The following is a 15,969-nucleotide window of genomic DNA, read 5'->3' as shown; positions in this document are numbered from 1 at the left end:
GATGTCTTTTTCTTCTTAGCAGCCTGTTAGGAATTTTCCCTTTATTACAGCAAGCAGCAGCTTGTGTGGCATCTGCGTGGCACCGGGAGCTCCCCCCTTTCCCCAATAAACCAGGAGCTGGGAGCAGCATTTGGGTTAAAGATCAGTTCACGGGGGCAAGATTTGTCGTATTCATGCTCACCTGGATGAGGCATGATGTCATGTTTTCTCCCAATGAAATGAGTGGAGCTGTTCTATGATTTTATTTTTGGAGCCTGGGGGGAGGTGTCTGTGCTGCAATATCTTAATCATAGCAAGCCAGATAGCTCTGTTCGGTAAATGAAAAATGGGCTATTTTGGGTTGATCTGGGGAAAGATGACATCAGGTCTGTATGTTTGGATAGATGGATTTTATCAATAGGCAGTCTGTTTCAACGACAGAAGAACTCGTGAGCGCTGGTTTTGAGGGAGAACACGTAGAAATATTTGAGAAGAACAGAAGTGAAATGAGAGAGATTGAGCAGGTCTGGCTGCAGGTGTGGCCCTTCTCTCAACACCTGCTGTGCCATCACAGATATCCTGCAATTAAAGTTGTTAGTGGCGTGCAAGTTTCTGCTGCTGTCCTTTTTGCTGTGTGGCTTTTTATTTCTGGGGCTGCGACCTCTTGAAGCTCCATTTCTGTAGCACAGTGCTGCTGTGAAACTCCAACACACGATGTTTTGGTGGAGCTGGTTGCCCCTGCTCTCGCACCGGTTTTGTTCCTGGGCCCTCTGGGTCTTTGTAAGCTGGAGCAGTGCTGTCACTCAGAGCTGTCTTTGTCCCCTGCTGCCTGATGGTTGCATCTGTGGCCGGGATTCACTGTGACCCCCACGCCTGCAATTAGCCAACAGCTCCCAGTGCAGCGCATCTGGTGAGCATGCTCTGCTGTACGGTGTTAATGGGGGCACGTTTTCCTCCCTCTGCTTTTTTAACCTTCCTCTTTTGTATTCCATGCTGAGGAGTTGGTAAGTGCCTTATCTCTGATGGATCAGCAAATTGAGTCATGATTTGTTTGAGGATCTCTTCATAGGTAAGCGGTTTCACAATTGATAGTTATTAAAATAGGCGCTGTTCTGAGAGGACAGGATAAAGGTTTTGTACTGTTTTCTGTTGTGTTCTTTTTTAATGACTGGGAGCAAATATGAGAAGGTGTCTGAGCCTGGGGTTGTTTGGAATTGGTGCTTCTTTTGGGGCTTCCTCAAGTTCAGTCGTGGAAATAGTCATCATATTTTCCAAAATGGGAGAATCTTACAAGCTTTTATCTATCTATCTATCTATCTATTTATATCTATCTCTATAAAAATAAAAGAGAGGAACAGGTCTGACATCTGCCATATGGACAGATTGATGTTGGTGCAGGTTCTGCAGCCCTGCTGTTCAGGACAGGGTGGGCCAGGCAGTGCCCACAGCTATCTGCACCCAGCAGCTCTGCTGAGCTCCCACCTGAAGTTCCAGCTGCGGAGGAAGATTGCAGAGGGCTGCTTCTGCACATCACTGAATGAAAGTGAATAAATTGAGGCAAATGCTACCTCTGTGTTTGCAGAAAGGAGGTAGGAGTGGAACACTTCAGCAAGCCCTGGCCTGTTTAGGACATTTCTTTTCTCTCCTTATGCCCTGTGCTGGGGCTGGAGCTCCTGAACGATGCTCTTGCTGTGACACTTCAGCAAATCACTTTTGCTTTTTGCAGGGGAAAAGGGGGTGGGCAGTAAATATTTCACTGAAACCATGCACTGCTTTGGATTGGATAGCAAGCTGGCTGCCATGGCAAGGTGGGCTGGAAGCAGAAACACTGTGTGTGCTTGCTGTCTCCCCTGTGAATACTTACTTTTGACCTCTGTACTCTTCCCCTGTTTATAACCTTAACCAAAATGTTGCGTGCTGGAGTGGGCTTAAAGGCACTTGTGACAACTGGGAGTAGGCTGGGGTCAAGAAGGGGTTTTTCCTTGGAAAGCATGTGGTTCTGTAATCATCTCTCAGACCTGTGATATTGTCCCTGCTGTTTATAGAGCAGGGTGAGGGGTGCTGTGAGGAAAGAAAGGAGATGCAGACCCCCATGGGGTGTGGAGGGAAGCTGGGCTTCCTCCAGCAGCAGGACTGTGGAGTGCAGGCCTCGGAGTGGAGGTTTCCTTTGCTCCTGGGATGCTTGTCCTCTCCTGTCCCCAGCCCATCGCTTTGCAGCCTTCAGGTCTTGTGAAGGACACCGGAAGCAGTAATGAAGATGCACGGCTGGGAGCTTACCCTTGGAATCTGGAACACCTTACCTCTGTCCTCACGGTCTGAGAAGATCCCCCTCCTTTGTCACAGCTACCTAGCAGGGTGAGCCAGGGGCTGGCGTTGCCTTGGAAGGTCCCTGCAGGATGCCAGGCGGCACACAGGGCCTGTACACTCTGCTCTGTGATTCTGCAGCCCTTGACATTGTGCACTGTGTGTGCTGCCCTGATCGTGTTACCACCACAGGCAGCTCTTGTGGCTGAAGAATAGGATCATACCTCTTGGGTGCTGCTCCAGCCCGTACGCCGTGTCGGTAAGATGGGTTTAATAGAGGCTCCTGAGCAGGCCATTGTGCTCGCTGCTCTGTTGAGGAGTAATCCTCTTTGCAGTGATGCTCACTGAGCACAGCCTGGTGCTGCTGCTCCCCCTGGGAGCTGCCTGCTCCTCCAGGTGTGCTGCTCTCCCTGTTGGGTGCCAGCATTTGTAGTGGTGATGGATGGCCAAAGCTCTGCACGTGCCCCGGTATTTGTTTTGTTTTCATCTGCAGCTGTTTAGTTACCTTAATGCTGGGTATGAATCACATAAGCTGCTGGAGCTGAGGAGGCTGTGTATAGTTTTTATGTCAGAAATGCTTTGCAAATGTTGAATAATTCATATCTACTACAAAAATAATAATAACTGTGTGAGTGAATTTACCTGAGACCGGGCTGATGTCTCACGTGAATTCAAGTGAGAGTTTGATTCAGTCATAGGATTCCTGAAAATAGCACTTACATATTGATCTTCATCCTCGAAGATCTCTCAGACATTAATTAATCTTAACACTGCTCCTTGGAGGAAAATATGATGTTCCTGTTCTGTAAGGGAAATTACAAGGCACAGCCCATGGTAGTACTTGGAAATCTTAGTAGCTTCACGTGGCAATGCCAGGGAAGCCATCAAGGGGTCTGTGAGCTCTGAAGTTCTCCTGGCTTTTGTAGTTGTGAAATATTTGAATTTAAATCCTTTAATTTGTTACTGTTAATTTGTAATGTAATGTGGATCTTAACGAGGTAGTAAAGTGCAAAATTCTGAAGAATGGAGAGAGGGAAATGGCCCTGAAACCTGTGACTGGCTTTTCAAAGGTGTTTTGTACCATCAAGGCAGCTATTAAGATAAGAGATACATACAGCGTAAAGGCACTTCTAAATTTTGATCCAAGGTGGCCTCCAGTAGTAATTCAGTGGTATTAAAGGCTAGCCAGTGTTTAGCCTGTTATGGCAGCTGGGTGCTGCACAGCATCCTTGAAGAGCTTGTGACAGAGGGCATCAGTGGTCTGTTGGCTGTTGAAGCAGTGTACATGAAACTACTGGCCTTTGATGGATGCTCATAACTCAGGACGTGCAAGCAACCATAGACATTGGAAATGATAGAATTGTTAAGGTTAGAAAAGACCTCTAAGATCCAACCATGAACCTGTCACCACTGTGCTTATTTGGTAAGGGAAAAAGGAGGGCTCTTCTATGGGAAGGAGACTGTAGGGGCAGCAGATATGGTTTCATGGCACCACAGTGGGGTTAGAAACCCCTTTCCCATTTGCAGATGTGGAGTCCATGGGCATACAGAGTTAATTTCACATCATTGCATTCAGGTCATTGTAACAGCACAAAATGGGGTGGTCTCTCCTTTGCCAGCCCTTTTGCTGCCCCTCTGCCCTGTCCTCCAAGGGTGGCTGGCATCCTTTTTTCCAAAAACTGTCGGCCTCAATTTAGAGCCACAGAGAAGGGCTGGCTGCTTTGCTATAGCAATATGTAGTACCAAAATCCTGCAGTGAATGTAAGAGTCATTATGCAACATCACTTATTTCCTGTGGCATCAGATTATGCAATTTCTGAGCAGAAGAATGCAAAGCCCTGGAAGAACACAGCAGCATTTTAGGAGATCCAAAAATACCTTATACAGGATAGAGGAAGCATTTATGTATGTAGTGCTGAAAATACACACTTATGTAAGCTGCTTATTTCATAAACCGTGCTTTGGGAAGCTGGCTAGCTAGCAGGTGAAACAGGAATCAATCTGGCTTCCACTGCAATCAGCTGGAGAGGTCTCCCTGAATACAAGGTGGGGGTGGAGGTTGGCTCTTTGTCTGCCTTGTTCACACAGATGATTGTTTCCTTTGCTCCTCATGCCAAAAAACAGAAGTGGCCACCTGATTTCTTCTTCCAAATCAAGCACCTTCTGCACCCCCAAATCTGTGACATTATGGTGGAGGAGTTCCTAGTTTAAATGTTTGTCTGGTGTCTGTGGAGTCTGTGCAGAGAGCCCAGTGCGGATGGACAGCCTGTGCAGTGGTCAGTCAGCAGAGATCTTTAAGGTGTAGTAATGCCCTGTTAAATTCCATTGGAGACAAGAGAACTTGAGAAAAGGGGGTCTGGTTGATGCAACCGGTTGGGATTTTGATGTGATTGCTTACCAGAGGTTCTTCAGCTGAACAGCTATATAATACCAGGCACACCCTTTCACAGATGAATAATTGGCTGTGTGACATGAAATAAGAGTGAGGATAAATAGAGTAAATGTAGAAGAATTTTTTGCTAAGAGCAGTTGTCAGCTCTGGGTTCTGGAGGCTGCACTCCTCATACTCCTTACACCTCTGCTTCCTATATGCATTTGGGATCATTCTAAGGAAGAGCATCCACCAACAAAAGTAAGGCTCACAGAGTAAGACCCAGTGGATCTAGAGTACCAGATGGATCTCGTAAACTTGGGTGATAAAATGGCAGTCCCATTTAGTGCTGTTTACATACAAATTTAATCTTAACATCCTGTATTAGGCTTTTTTTCTGCTGAGGAATGAGATCTTAAGGATGTAAGAGACCTGTGGGATGTTAGCTGAGCTCCTGGACCAGCATGTAAGGCAGCACTGGGGAAATGGTTAGGAAAGAAATGAACAACAGAAGCAGTCATTACATCATGGTACGTTTCTGTGGTGTGCCCACACTGGGGATTCTCAGTGCTGTTTTACTCCCTCGCCTCTCAGATGATAGAGGAGAAGTGGGAAAGGTGTAGAGAGGTGATCAGAGATGCAAAGCAACTTTCATGGGGTGAATGAGTGGGTGGAGTGGGATTTTCAGGCTTGGAAATAGATGTTGGGTGGAGGATGAGATGGTTCATGAAATGGCAGCAGGCATGAAGAAGACAAAGGGTTCAGGTGTCAGGGAAGAGCTGACGAGCAGGTGGGGGGCTTGGTACAAAGATACATGGTGTTACCTTATGCAACGCACAGTGAAGCTACAAACCTTCCTGCTGCAACATAGTGAATGCCAAAGTGTTCTTGTTTGAAAAATGGTTTGACACATTCATGCAGGAAAAAGGTGTTGTGGGCTATAGAGTGGAAAACCAGTCACTGCGTGTCGGTGTGCACGGTGAGGAGACAGCCTGGGGAGTGCTAGGGGCATCTGCCTGCCTGCAGATCCCTGTCTTGGTTCTCAGCAGGAAACAGAGATGGGTAACTGTGTCACTCCCGTCTGGTCTGGGTCTTTTTGCTATGGTATGGTCTTGGTGCTGCTGCTTTGAACCCCGACAGGCTGAGCTGGAATATACGAGGTGCAAACCTCCAGCTGGCTCGAGGCACAGAACTCAAATGCAGTCATTCTGAATAATTCTTGGCTGGAATGCTGTACTATTTTTGTCGTTGTCAGAAAGAGTTCAGAGCAGAAAGCGAGGCAGAGTTGTCTTTCTCACTGATGCAGCGACAGACAAAAGGACATTACAACTGTAAAATCATTTTGCCAAAACGTCGAGCACCTATTTGGGGATAGACTGAGTATATTGAATAAAGGTGAACATTAATTAGCAGATGCAGGAGCTCAGGCTTGAGTTGTGATGGTACATGTGGCACAATTTCACATCCAGGTCTCACCTGCTTGATGCCCACGGCTATGTTAAATACTCTGCTAAGTGCTTAGTATGATTGTTGAGTTGTAAACCTGACACGTGTAGCTCAGGAAATACCATGTCTGCCAACAGCAGATGTTGAGATGGCATTCAAATATTTACCAGGGAAAGGAATTAAAAGTGCACAGTCTGGCCTTGTTCTGCAGAAGTCATGGAATGTTTATCTGACAGCCAGAAATTGCAGGGAAAAGCACAGGAGACAAAAAAAAAAAACAACAAGAATGTGACAGCATTTCTGTTTACCCAGGTAAATCTGCTGCTTTCTTGTAGAGCAAGCAAGGGTACATGCATAAATGTGCTGAGATCAGAGCTGCTGCAGTGACAGTCAGGAAATCTCAGGCAGGTCAGATGAAGTGTTTTCAGCTGGTTTATCAGAAATTAGTGGTGTTTTGGTGAAGCCATCATTGCAGTACTTGAAAATAAGGCTAGGTTGTAGCTGGGAGTCCATGCAGATGTGAGGGATGGGATGTGTGTTGTGATCCAGGAGCTTCCTTGAGGGAACAGTGAGAGATTCATTCCTTCCTCCCCCAAAATAAACAAAAAACACCCAAATAAAAGCAACCACAAAGCTAACAAGCTGTTGCCTTGGGCTGGTTCATAGTTAGCTTAAAGCTTTGCAAGATCTTTAACAACAACAACAACAACAAAAAACACTTTTTTTTTTAGAGCTGGAGAAGTGAAAGCAAAGTAACTCTGTGTGAAGCATCAGGATATGCTTGGTGACATTGGGGTTGGACTCAGTGATCTCTAGAAGTCATTTCCAACTCCTACAATTTTGTGATTCTGTGATAGTTACCTTGCTGTACCTATTGCAGCCTGGAGAAAGTCATGCTGAGTACCAGAAAAACGTAAGGGAGCTGCAGTGTGTGGATATAAGTGGTGGTATGGGCAGGAGTCCCCTCTGACCTTCGGGTTTGCCCCGTGTCAGTCAGCTAGCTTCTGCCAGCTGCTCTTATTTAGTCCTTCAGTGTGCATCAGACAATTGCTTTCACTTAGCAGCCTGTGCAAGACGTGTGTTTGGCTCGGCCATGTCTTCCAACCTGACCACTGCTTTGACACTGCCATAAATGTTCAACATGTGCAGGTAGCTCTGTGCTGTGTGAGAACACTTACCAGAGGGAACACACGAATCAGGCATTGTGGAAGCATGTCTTGTGATAGCTGATTCACCCACCCCGTTGCTGCTTTGATTACTCTGTCACTTCTCTAATAGCTGTCAGCAGCAGTTCAGGCTGTTTGGAACGTTGAGGTGCTGCCTCATTCTTCCCAGAAGAGGGGTGCTTTGCCCTGCTTGTGTTCGGGCATGGGGAGGTTTTGCTGGGAGAAAAGCTGTGCCAGCAAATGGAATCACTAACAAGAAGTTGGGATTAGACAAAATTACTCTGAGCCTTAAATTCCTTTACAGACATAAAAACAAATTTGCCTGCTGCAGAGTGCATGAACTCATCAAAATAGCTTAAGTCAGAGGTTCTGCCTTGAAGTCTGCAGTTGCAGAAGCATTTTGTGAAATGTGAGTATCATCAATATACGCACAACCCTCCTACACATGCACATGGCTCTCAGCTTTGGCTTGGAGGCTGCTACAGCAGAAGCATCCTTAAGATAGGAGATCATCGCTTGCCTGTGTTCTTCAGTGTAGAAGCTAAAGAGGTACATATAGATTATAAACATCCCAAACATCCCTCCTACATGGTGCTTATACAGTGGTGTATGCTATACGGTGTGAAGTTGTGCAAGGAAAGCTGTTCTTTGTCTGCAAAGTCTACACAAGCATTCTGAAGTCAGAAAACTGCATGCAGAGCTGACAGCAAAAGCCTTTTCTTAGCTAGTGTATTGTACATGTGAAGTTCTTTGGGATGTTACCACCTCAGTTCTTGTTTTGGCTCTTACTGTGGGGTTTCTTGCAGGTGAAATGAAGACTGTTTCATTCATACTGCTGAACACACTGTGTTACAGAGGGCAGATTCCTCTGTAGGGACACTGGTCACACTTTTGCTTAAGGATTCACTTGTCCCTGTCAGACTGCTGGGAGTCAGCAGTGCCCAGAAGTGCTGAGCTGGAGGTGGTTTGGAATTTATTTGAAATTCTGTTCGGGTTTGAAACTTCTCCCTTTCCTTCTTTGTATCAACAGCAAAATCTGTGATCATATAACATCTATGAGCAGTAAGCACGCTGCTGCAGGCACCCTACAGCTCCCACACCGAGCAGGCAGTCACTGTAATGCTGCTCGTGGAGAGCTCTGGACTAACCGGCTCTGGAGGGTTCTGTACAAGTTTAGGTCAGCTCCTTTACTGGCATGGACTGTGGTGCAATTTCGGCCTCACTTCCTGTTTTGCATTCTCCTGAAGAATTATGCTTACAACCAGAGTGACATCATAGAATCACAGAATGGCCCAGGTTGGAAGGGACCTCAAGGATCATCCAACCCCCTGCCACAGGCAGATCCACCAACTTCCACATTCAATAACAGATCAGGCTGCCCAGGGCCCCATCCAACCTGGCCTTGGACACCTCCAGGGATGGGGGCATCCACAGCCTCTCCGGGCAGCTGTTCCAGCACCTCACCACTCTCGTGGTACAGAACTTCCTTCTGACAGAGCCTTGATGTGTACCCTTATGATCAGGTGGAAATACAGGGAAAAGGAGGCAGTGTAGAACAGTCTCCTGGCTGTTCCCATTCACTGCTTTTCTCGCTGAAGTGGAACTGAAGCACAGGGCACGAGCCTTTCATACAAGTTCTTATCTTTCATCTCTGTAATGACCTCATCTTGAGAAATTATGGCTCTGAGCTGTTCCCTCTTGATTGGCTGTGTGCACCTGGCCACCTCGTTCTTCCTTTCAGAGCCTGTTTGCAGAGCTCAGGACTTTGCACCCACTGTAACTGATCTTACCTCTTAACAAAGTAGTTTCTTTCACTGCTGTTTTTCCCCCTGTTAATTTTATATGTAATATAAAAGTGGACTTTGTTCTGTTCCAGGCTGCATGTGCCTAATGACTTGTGATGCAAGGTCAGAGGCTGGCATTTCAGAGGTGGCTCTGCCCAAGGAAGGCACTGGCTAATGAGCAGCCAGTGCAGCATGGGGTGACCTGGGCTGTCCCTCAGGAAGGGTGACACAGAGCTGGCTTGTGGAAATAGGGCTTGTAGTGGATCGTGTAGCAACAGGAGATGGGAGGACCTTGAAAAAGGGGCACTGTCTCTGAGTGTGCATGCAGATTAAATTGAAGGACTATGATGGTCACCACTTGTGCTGGGGGGGAGCAGGTACCAACCATCCCTCGGTGTGTTCAGAACACTGTGTCATAGAATCACAGAACTGTAGGGATTGGAGGGGACCTCTGGAGATCCCTCAGTTCAACCCCCTGCTCAAGCAGGTTCCCTATGGTATGTCATACAGAAAGGTGTCCAGATAGGGCTGCAATATCCCCAGAGAAAGAAACTCCTCCACCACTCTGGGCAGCCTGTTCCAGTGCTTTGTCACTCTGTCAGTAAAGAAGTTCTTCCTTGTTCTTTGTTTTTCTAATGCCTCATCTCAGGGGTTTGCAGAGGAATCCTGGGTTTGTGAGCTGCACCGGACCCAGAGCCATTGATGGTACTCGACTGTAGCTGGGCAAAGCCTGGGGATCAGCTTCAGTCTGATGAAAACTGTGCTGAGGTGGCACAGTTCTGACCTTTGGATGTGTGTGTGGCACTATTGGTGCATGTTCTCCAGGACACTGAGAGTACCGTGTGAGCAGGGGTTCTGCAGGAAGAGTTTATTTGCTTCTTTCAGGGCAGTCCTTGTTTATGGAGTATCAACAGTTGTCTGGTATGGCTGGTTAACCTTGTTAATTATCAGCTTCCCTCTACGAAAGTGCATGTAGCAAAAATACTTGGATGAAAATTTGAGAGTTGTTCCTTTTGCTCTCGTTGCAGGTACTGGCTCCATGCATCACCTCTGAACTGCCCTGTTCTCTAAGTTCCAGCTCAGCCCGTCTCCTTGATGCACACTCACGGCATCATGGCCAGTACTCAGGATCGCCTGAGCTTGTCTTCCTCTCCGAACTCCATCAGCAAAGCTTTCTGTGAGGATAAAGACTTTGGCAGGCTACATGATGAACGTGGGCCTACTGGAAGCCACCCGTCCCCCGAGCTCATAGAAGATATGCGTGAGAAAGGCTTGCTGCAGTCAGACCTCATGGACAACATGAGCAGCCCGGTCACTGCAGCCGTGCTGACCAGCATCAGTGAGGACTCTAGGGACCAATTTGAGAACAGCGTGCTGCAGCTGCGAGAGCAGGATGAATCTGAAACGGCCATTCCTCAGGGCAACAGGAGCACTATGGATGGAGAGAGCAACAGCGGGGCGGACGATGTTAAAGTGCAGTTCAACAGATCGGGCAGTGGGAGCGGTGGGTTTCTGGAGGGACTTTTTGGCTGTCTCAGGCCTGTGTGGAACATCATAGGCAAGGCGTACTCCACGGACTACAAACTGCAGCAGCAAGGTAAGTGGGGAAGCAGGCCCTCATTTCTTCTGGGACGGTGTGTGAAGATGAGGAAAGCAATCTGGGGCTTTTCCCAGCTTTGTGTGTGTGACTTGCCCCTGTAATAGGTTTGTAAAAAGTAATCTTGTACCTCACCTGCTGTTAGTGTCAAAGGCTGCCAGGGATGGAGTCAAAAACAATTGCATGTTCTAAACCAGGCTGTTGGACTGCTGTGACAAAGTCTGAATCTGAACCAGGTATTTTTGTAAGTGAGGGTCAGAAGAATTGTGACAAACATGGGGTTGCACCAACTGCTTTCTTTCTGCGGCTTCCCTGTGCCTGATGAACTTGACATAGGCATTTCTACTGCTGTGTGTGCATGAGGGCTGTCTCCAGTTGACTGCCAAATGGCAGTATTTCTTCTCTGTGGGCACATTACATTAAAAATATATATATATGTATGTACAATAAATGTAATTTGGGAGTGGGACATGTCCCAAACGATTGCGTAGATTTATCCTTAGGGGCTGCTGAAAGCTTAAGAGTCAATTATGCCATGCCTTTGGTGTCCAATTTCTCCCCTGGCATAGCGGGAGGGAAGTGGCAGATGGGAAAAGAACAAGCTGTCACTGGAATTAAGGAGCTGAAATGGGTGAGGTGTCTGCTCATTGAGAATGGGAACAGCCTGACCATCGCTACGGAGTGGTAGAAATCTCCTGCGTTGCTGTGGTCATGACTCAGTTTTAATTAAATGATTTTCTCGTCTAGACAAGTTATAGGATCATTTAGTCAGAAAACCCAGCAGTGGTTCCTAAAACCCTGGTTTGGTTGGGGAATGGTTCCTAAGGTGAGGTAAGAGCACTGTTAAGCAGCGTTTTGGGTGAATCTGGCTTGAAATAAATGTAGAGCTTCTTCTGAGAGTCAGTCATTTCAGTTCTGAATTCCAAGCAGTGAAACCTCTGCAGAACGGCAGCAGCCCCTGTGTGTCAGACCTGTGTGCTGAGCAGAGGTTTCTTTGCATTTGAAATCCCTTCTACAAACCTGTCTCTACGTTATGTCCAGCTGGAGTAAACTCAGAACGTCACACCTGCTTATAATAAATAAGCAAGAAAACTGGTGTGTGATAAGGTTTAGAAGAGACGGGCTGGCTGCGTCGTGCTGTGTAGGGGTGAGCGAGCTGCCAGGCAGCCCCATGGCATCCAGAGGGGAGTGCTACCACCCTGTCAGCATTGTGCTGCCTGGTTTGTGTGCTTGATGTGAAGTTGAAGCATTCAAAGGAGATGACATTGTTTTGTTTAGGTATCACTGTCACACTGCATGTGTATTTAAAAAGCAACAACACAACACGATCCAGTTTTACATCACAATTACCATTACAAGGCCTAACGTATGTGTATTGCTTTTGGATGAATATATGTAATTCATTGTTTCCAGCTCCTGATTTTTCTCATTCTGTTTTGTTTGCACAGAAATGAGGTGTATGGATCTTTATGGTATTTAGAGCAAGAAACTGGTTTCTCTGTGCAACCCTTACTACTGACAACTGCTATTTCAGATCGCACTGCTGCATGAGTGTGACATTGCAGGTTCATCTTGATCCCCAGCTCTGTGCAGTGCTTCTGCAAAGCCATGCTGCAGAAGGGCATGGCTGCTTCCAGCCATGGCAGGTCAGAGCCGCAGATCAGTGGATGCCCTGCAACCTGTAATCCCCACTGGGTGCTTCTTTGGGAAGCAGCTTTGAAATAGCCACAGATGTGGCAGTATGAGGATTGCTTTGGGTCTGCTGTGTGTGGCCTGTATGGTTCAGCTGTGTCCACGAAGTTTTCATTGCCACAAGGAAGAGTGAGAAGATATTTCTGCTGCAAGACTGCTGCTGTCCAGGGATAAACATGAAGCAGATTTTTGGCTAAAACTTGAGGATTTTGTCATCCTCTGACATTCACATTTATGCTGAGAGGCCACAGCCTAAAGTTGTTCCAGGGAAGGTTGGAGGTGGTGGGATCACTGTCCATGGAAGTATTCCAGGACTGTGGAGATGTGGCACTGAGGGATGTGGGCACTGTGGGGTGAGTTAATGACTGCGCTTGGGGGTCTCAGAGGTTTTTTCCAACCTTAATGATTCAATGAATTCATGGTTCTGTTTTCCAAATGATCTCATTCTCCTTACTGCAACCACATTTGTATCTCCTTCAGCTGCATACAAGCCCCCAGTTGGTGACGGATGGCAGGAGGGCAGAGGCTGCAGTGCTCCTTGTTTGGAGCAGGGGCTGCAGGAGCATTGCTGGCCCTTGGAGCAGCAGGGAGGTGCTGGGGCAGCCTTTCCTTCCCCTGGGAGCTCGTTTGCAGCCTTGGGCTGCTGCCTCAGGTCTGCGTCCAGATGATCTGTCCCCTGCTTTAGGGCAGTGGGGCGTTGTGCTGCTTCCAATTGCTTTCTCCTGAGCTACCTGGTTACACTGTGCTGATTTTTGGCAAGTGAGGTGCTTTATGCTGTCTTCTTGTGAGTGTTACCAAGCAGAACACTGCCCGGTGCCAGTGCTGGCAAGCATCAAAAATTTGCTTCCAATAGATAGGCTGCATGGCTTGGGTTGTGCCTCCCTTGCTTCCCTTGGGATACAGATTACAATCATTCTGCTCCAGCGATTCTTAATCGCCTTAGAAACACAAACTCTTGCATAATTCCTACCGTTATTACACTTTATTTTATTGAGAGGTGTCCCACAGGTTCAGTTAGGCCCAGAGAAGATTGGAACACAAACCATTCCGTGCTGGTAGCACAGTGCATTGCCTCCCTGCTGCTGGAAGCCTCAGCTGATAACACTTGTTTTTGTATACCTATTTTTAATACTGACCCGTGTCAGCCTGTTGTCCTTAGAGGTGGTTCCTGGGAGCAGCAGAAACACATGCATAACACTATATATATATATATGTATGTGTATTTATATATATATATGCTTAATTGGTAGGTTTGGGTTGTAGTTGGTGCAGACCAATATGTTCTACTGCATGTAGTCCAGTGCTGTTCTCCAGCAGTCTCAGTCTCCCTGGGAATCGTCAGTGCTTGTTGTGTTATGGGAAACGTGGACATGGCTGTCCCAAAATGTAGCCATGTTCCATGCACCGAGAGGATTTTTGGGGACTTCTGTCTTACTGTATTCAAAAGGAGCTTATATACAAGATGGAGACCAACTTTTTATAGGGTCTGATAGTGATAGGACAAGGGGGAATGGATTTAAACTACAAGAGGGGAAATTTCTATTAGATGTTAGGAAGAAATTCTTTACTCAGAGGGTGGTGAGGTGCTGGCACCTGGAGAAGTGTGGGTGCCCCATCTCTGGAGGTGCTCAGGGTCAGGCTGGATGGGGCCCTGGGCAGCCTGAGCTGGTGGGGGGCAGCCAGCCCACGGCAGGGGTTGGACTGGGTGGGCTGTAAGATCCCTTCCAACCCAACCGTTCCGTGATTACAGGTAACACTGAGACCACGTGAGCTCCTGGGGCTTAGCAGTCTGCTTACCTATTGCAGCTCACAAATTAGGGTGCAGCAGAGAAGTGAGTGACAGAGCTGTGTGCTTTGTCCAGGAAAGGCAGTGTCCTTGTGTGGGAAGGAATGACTATGTCAGTATGAAGGAACAGCTTCAGTGCTGCCCGTGTCAATACATTATTCACCAGCAAACACAAAACAGCAGCTGTATTTGCCTCTTCTTCCAGCAACAAGGTGACTGACAGGTAGAAATACATCTCTATGAAATACTGTTTTTCTTACTGAAAGAACTCCTTATTGAAGTCCCAGTTGTTCACTGAAGAACAATTGCTGTAGAAATACTTGGATGCCCTGTGACCGGGACAGTGGTAGCAGTGTATTTCACGCACTGGTTTATAGTAGACCTGTGTCTGTGAAGCAACACGTGCTGAGAATTGAGCTTTGCCTGCAGAGCCAAAGGGAGTTTTTGCTGTAGGTGAGCACTGGTGTAGAGCTCAGTGGGCAGAGCCGGGTGCTGGACTGGGTCTCCTTTGCTGTACCCTCAGCAGAAGACACTGCTAGGGCTGATTGCTGCAGGGAAGGCTGTCAGGTCAGTCCCAAGGAGCCTTAGGGCCATCCATTCCCCTCAGTGGTGCCACTGTCCCACTGCAGCTGGATGTTGCTACCTGATGGGTCTGACAGACACCTTTCTTTTATTTCAGAAATCAGTGTGCTCACTGTTGCTTTGGTTGCTAAATAATTCATTCTCTAAATGACAGCATTTATTGAGTTTCAGGAAATGAATTATTGCTTGCCTTTCATCTCAGTGTCTGAGGGATGTTGTGGTAGTTTCAAGGTGACTTGCAGACAGCACAGCTTTCTGTTCTGCAGTTCTTTAAGCAGCTTAAACAGCACTGCTGGACCATGCTGGCCACATCCAGATAACAGTGTGCAGTACCAAAAGGAGCAGCCCTATAAGCTTTATGTGCTTGTCTGACAACTGCTATGCACACTGTTGGTGCAGGAGAGACCTGTTTCTTTGAGTGGTGGTGGTTAACACGCTTTGTGTTGGGTAGCTCTGTAGGGATTGGTCTGGATTTTACAACCTGCTGCTTCTGGCTTGCTTTATTTACTGTTTTTGCTCATCTTCTTTTTCTGGTGTCAGTTATGAACACTGTATGTTTCTCATCACCTCTGTTTTTCAGTGGAGTCATGTAATTAATAACAGATACCATCACCCTTTAGTTTTCGAGCAGAGGAACTGTTCCCTAAAGTGCCACCCCACTCTGCTAAGTGGCTGCTGCCTGCTTCATCCATGTGGCTTACCCAGAGTTAGCTGTAGGGGAGTTGAGAAGAAACAGTCTGGGGACAGCCAGAGAGGAGCTGGAGGAAAGAGCTGCCAGGGCTGAGCATCTCAGTGCTGAGAGATGCCATCTCCCACCCACGGAAAATCCACCTTGAGATACAGTAGGGGAAGTGGAAGGTGCTGTCTTGGTGTGATCTTAAAGCAAAGTGTTTTTTGTGGTCCTTCTCCTTTGCCTGTGCCTAGATACGTGGGAGGTCCCGTTTGAGGAGATCTCGGAGCTGCAGTGGCTGGGCAGTGGTGCACAGGGAGCCGTCTTCTTGGGCAAGTTCCGAGCTGAGGAGGTGGCCATCAAGAAAGTGAGAGACCAGAATGAAACAGATATCAAGCACCTGCGGAAACTCAAACACCCCAACATCATCGCCTTCAAGTAAGTGGTGGAGCTTGTAGAAACGGACCAGTACCAGTATGTCTGGGGAGAGCTGTGTGTGTGTGTGTGCCCTGGGCAAGTTTGTGGTTTCAGGAACCAAGTTAGGCTGGCTGTAGGGCACAATGCATGGTTATTCTTTGCTTCCTTTCTCAAA

General features: G+C 47.3%; 1 protein-coding gene across 6 annotated transcripts in view; it reads left to right on the top strand.

The window, feature by feature from the left end:
* MAP3K13 (mitogen-activated protein kinase kinase kinase 13) overlaps positions 1 to 15,969 on the top strand; it is a 77,271-nt gene that overhangs the window by 30,485 nt on the left and 30,817 nt on the right. For all 6 annotated transcript variants that reach the window (XM_042820257.1, XM_042820256.1, XM_042820259.1 and 3 more), the window contains 2 exons: positions 10,079 to 10,647; positions 15,632 to 15,815. In XM_042820257.1, coding sequence (XP_042676191.1) covers positions 10,146 to 10,647; positions 15,632 to 15,815 — 686 coding nt within the window. In that variant the 5' untranslated portion in view covers positions 10,079 to 10,145. The remainder of the gene's footprint in view (positions 1 to 10,078; positions 10,648 to 15,631; positions 15,816 to 15,969) is intronic.

This window comes from Centrocercus urophasianus, unplaced genomic scaffold, assembly GCF_019232065.1.
Source record: "Centrocercus urophasianus isolate 14NV4802_14NV808 unplaced genomic scaffold, USGS_Curo_1.0 seq_19, whole genome shotgun sequence".
Taxonomy (NCBI): Eukaryota; Metazoa; Chordata; class Aves; order Galliformes; family Phasianidae; genus Centrocercus; species Centrocercus urophasianus.
The sequence above is the reverse complement of the archived record's forward strand: the minus strand, read 5'-3'. Positions and strand labels throughout refer to the sequence as shown.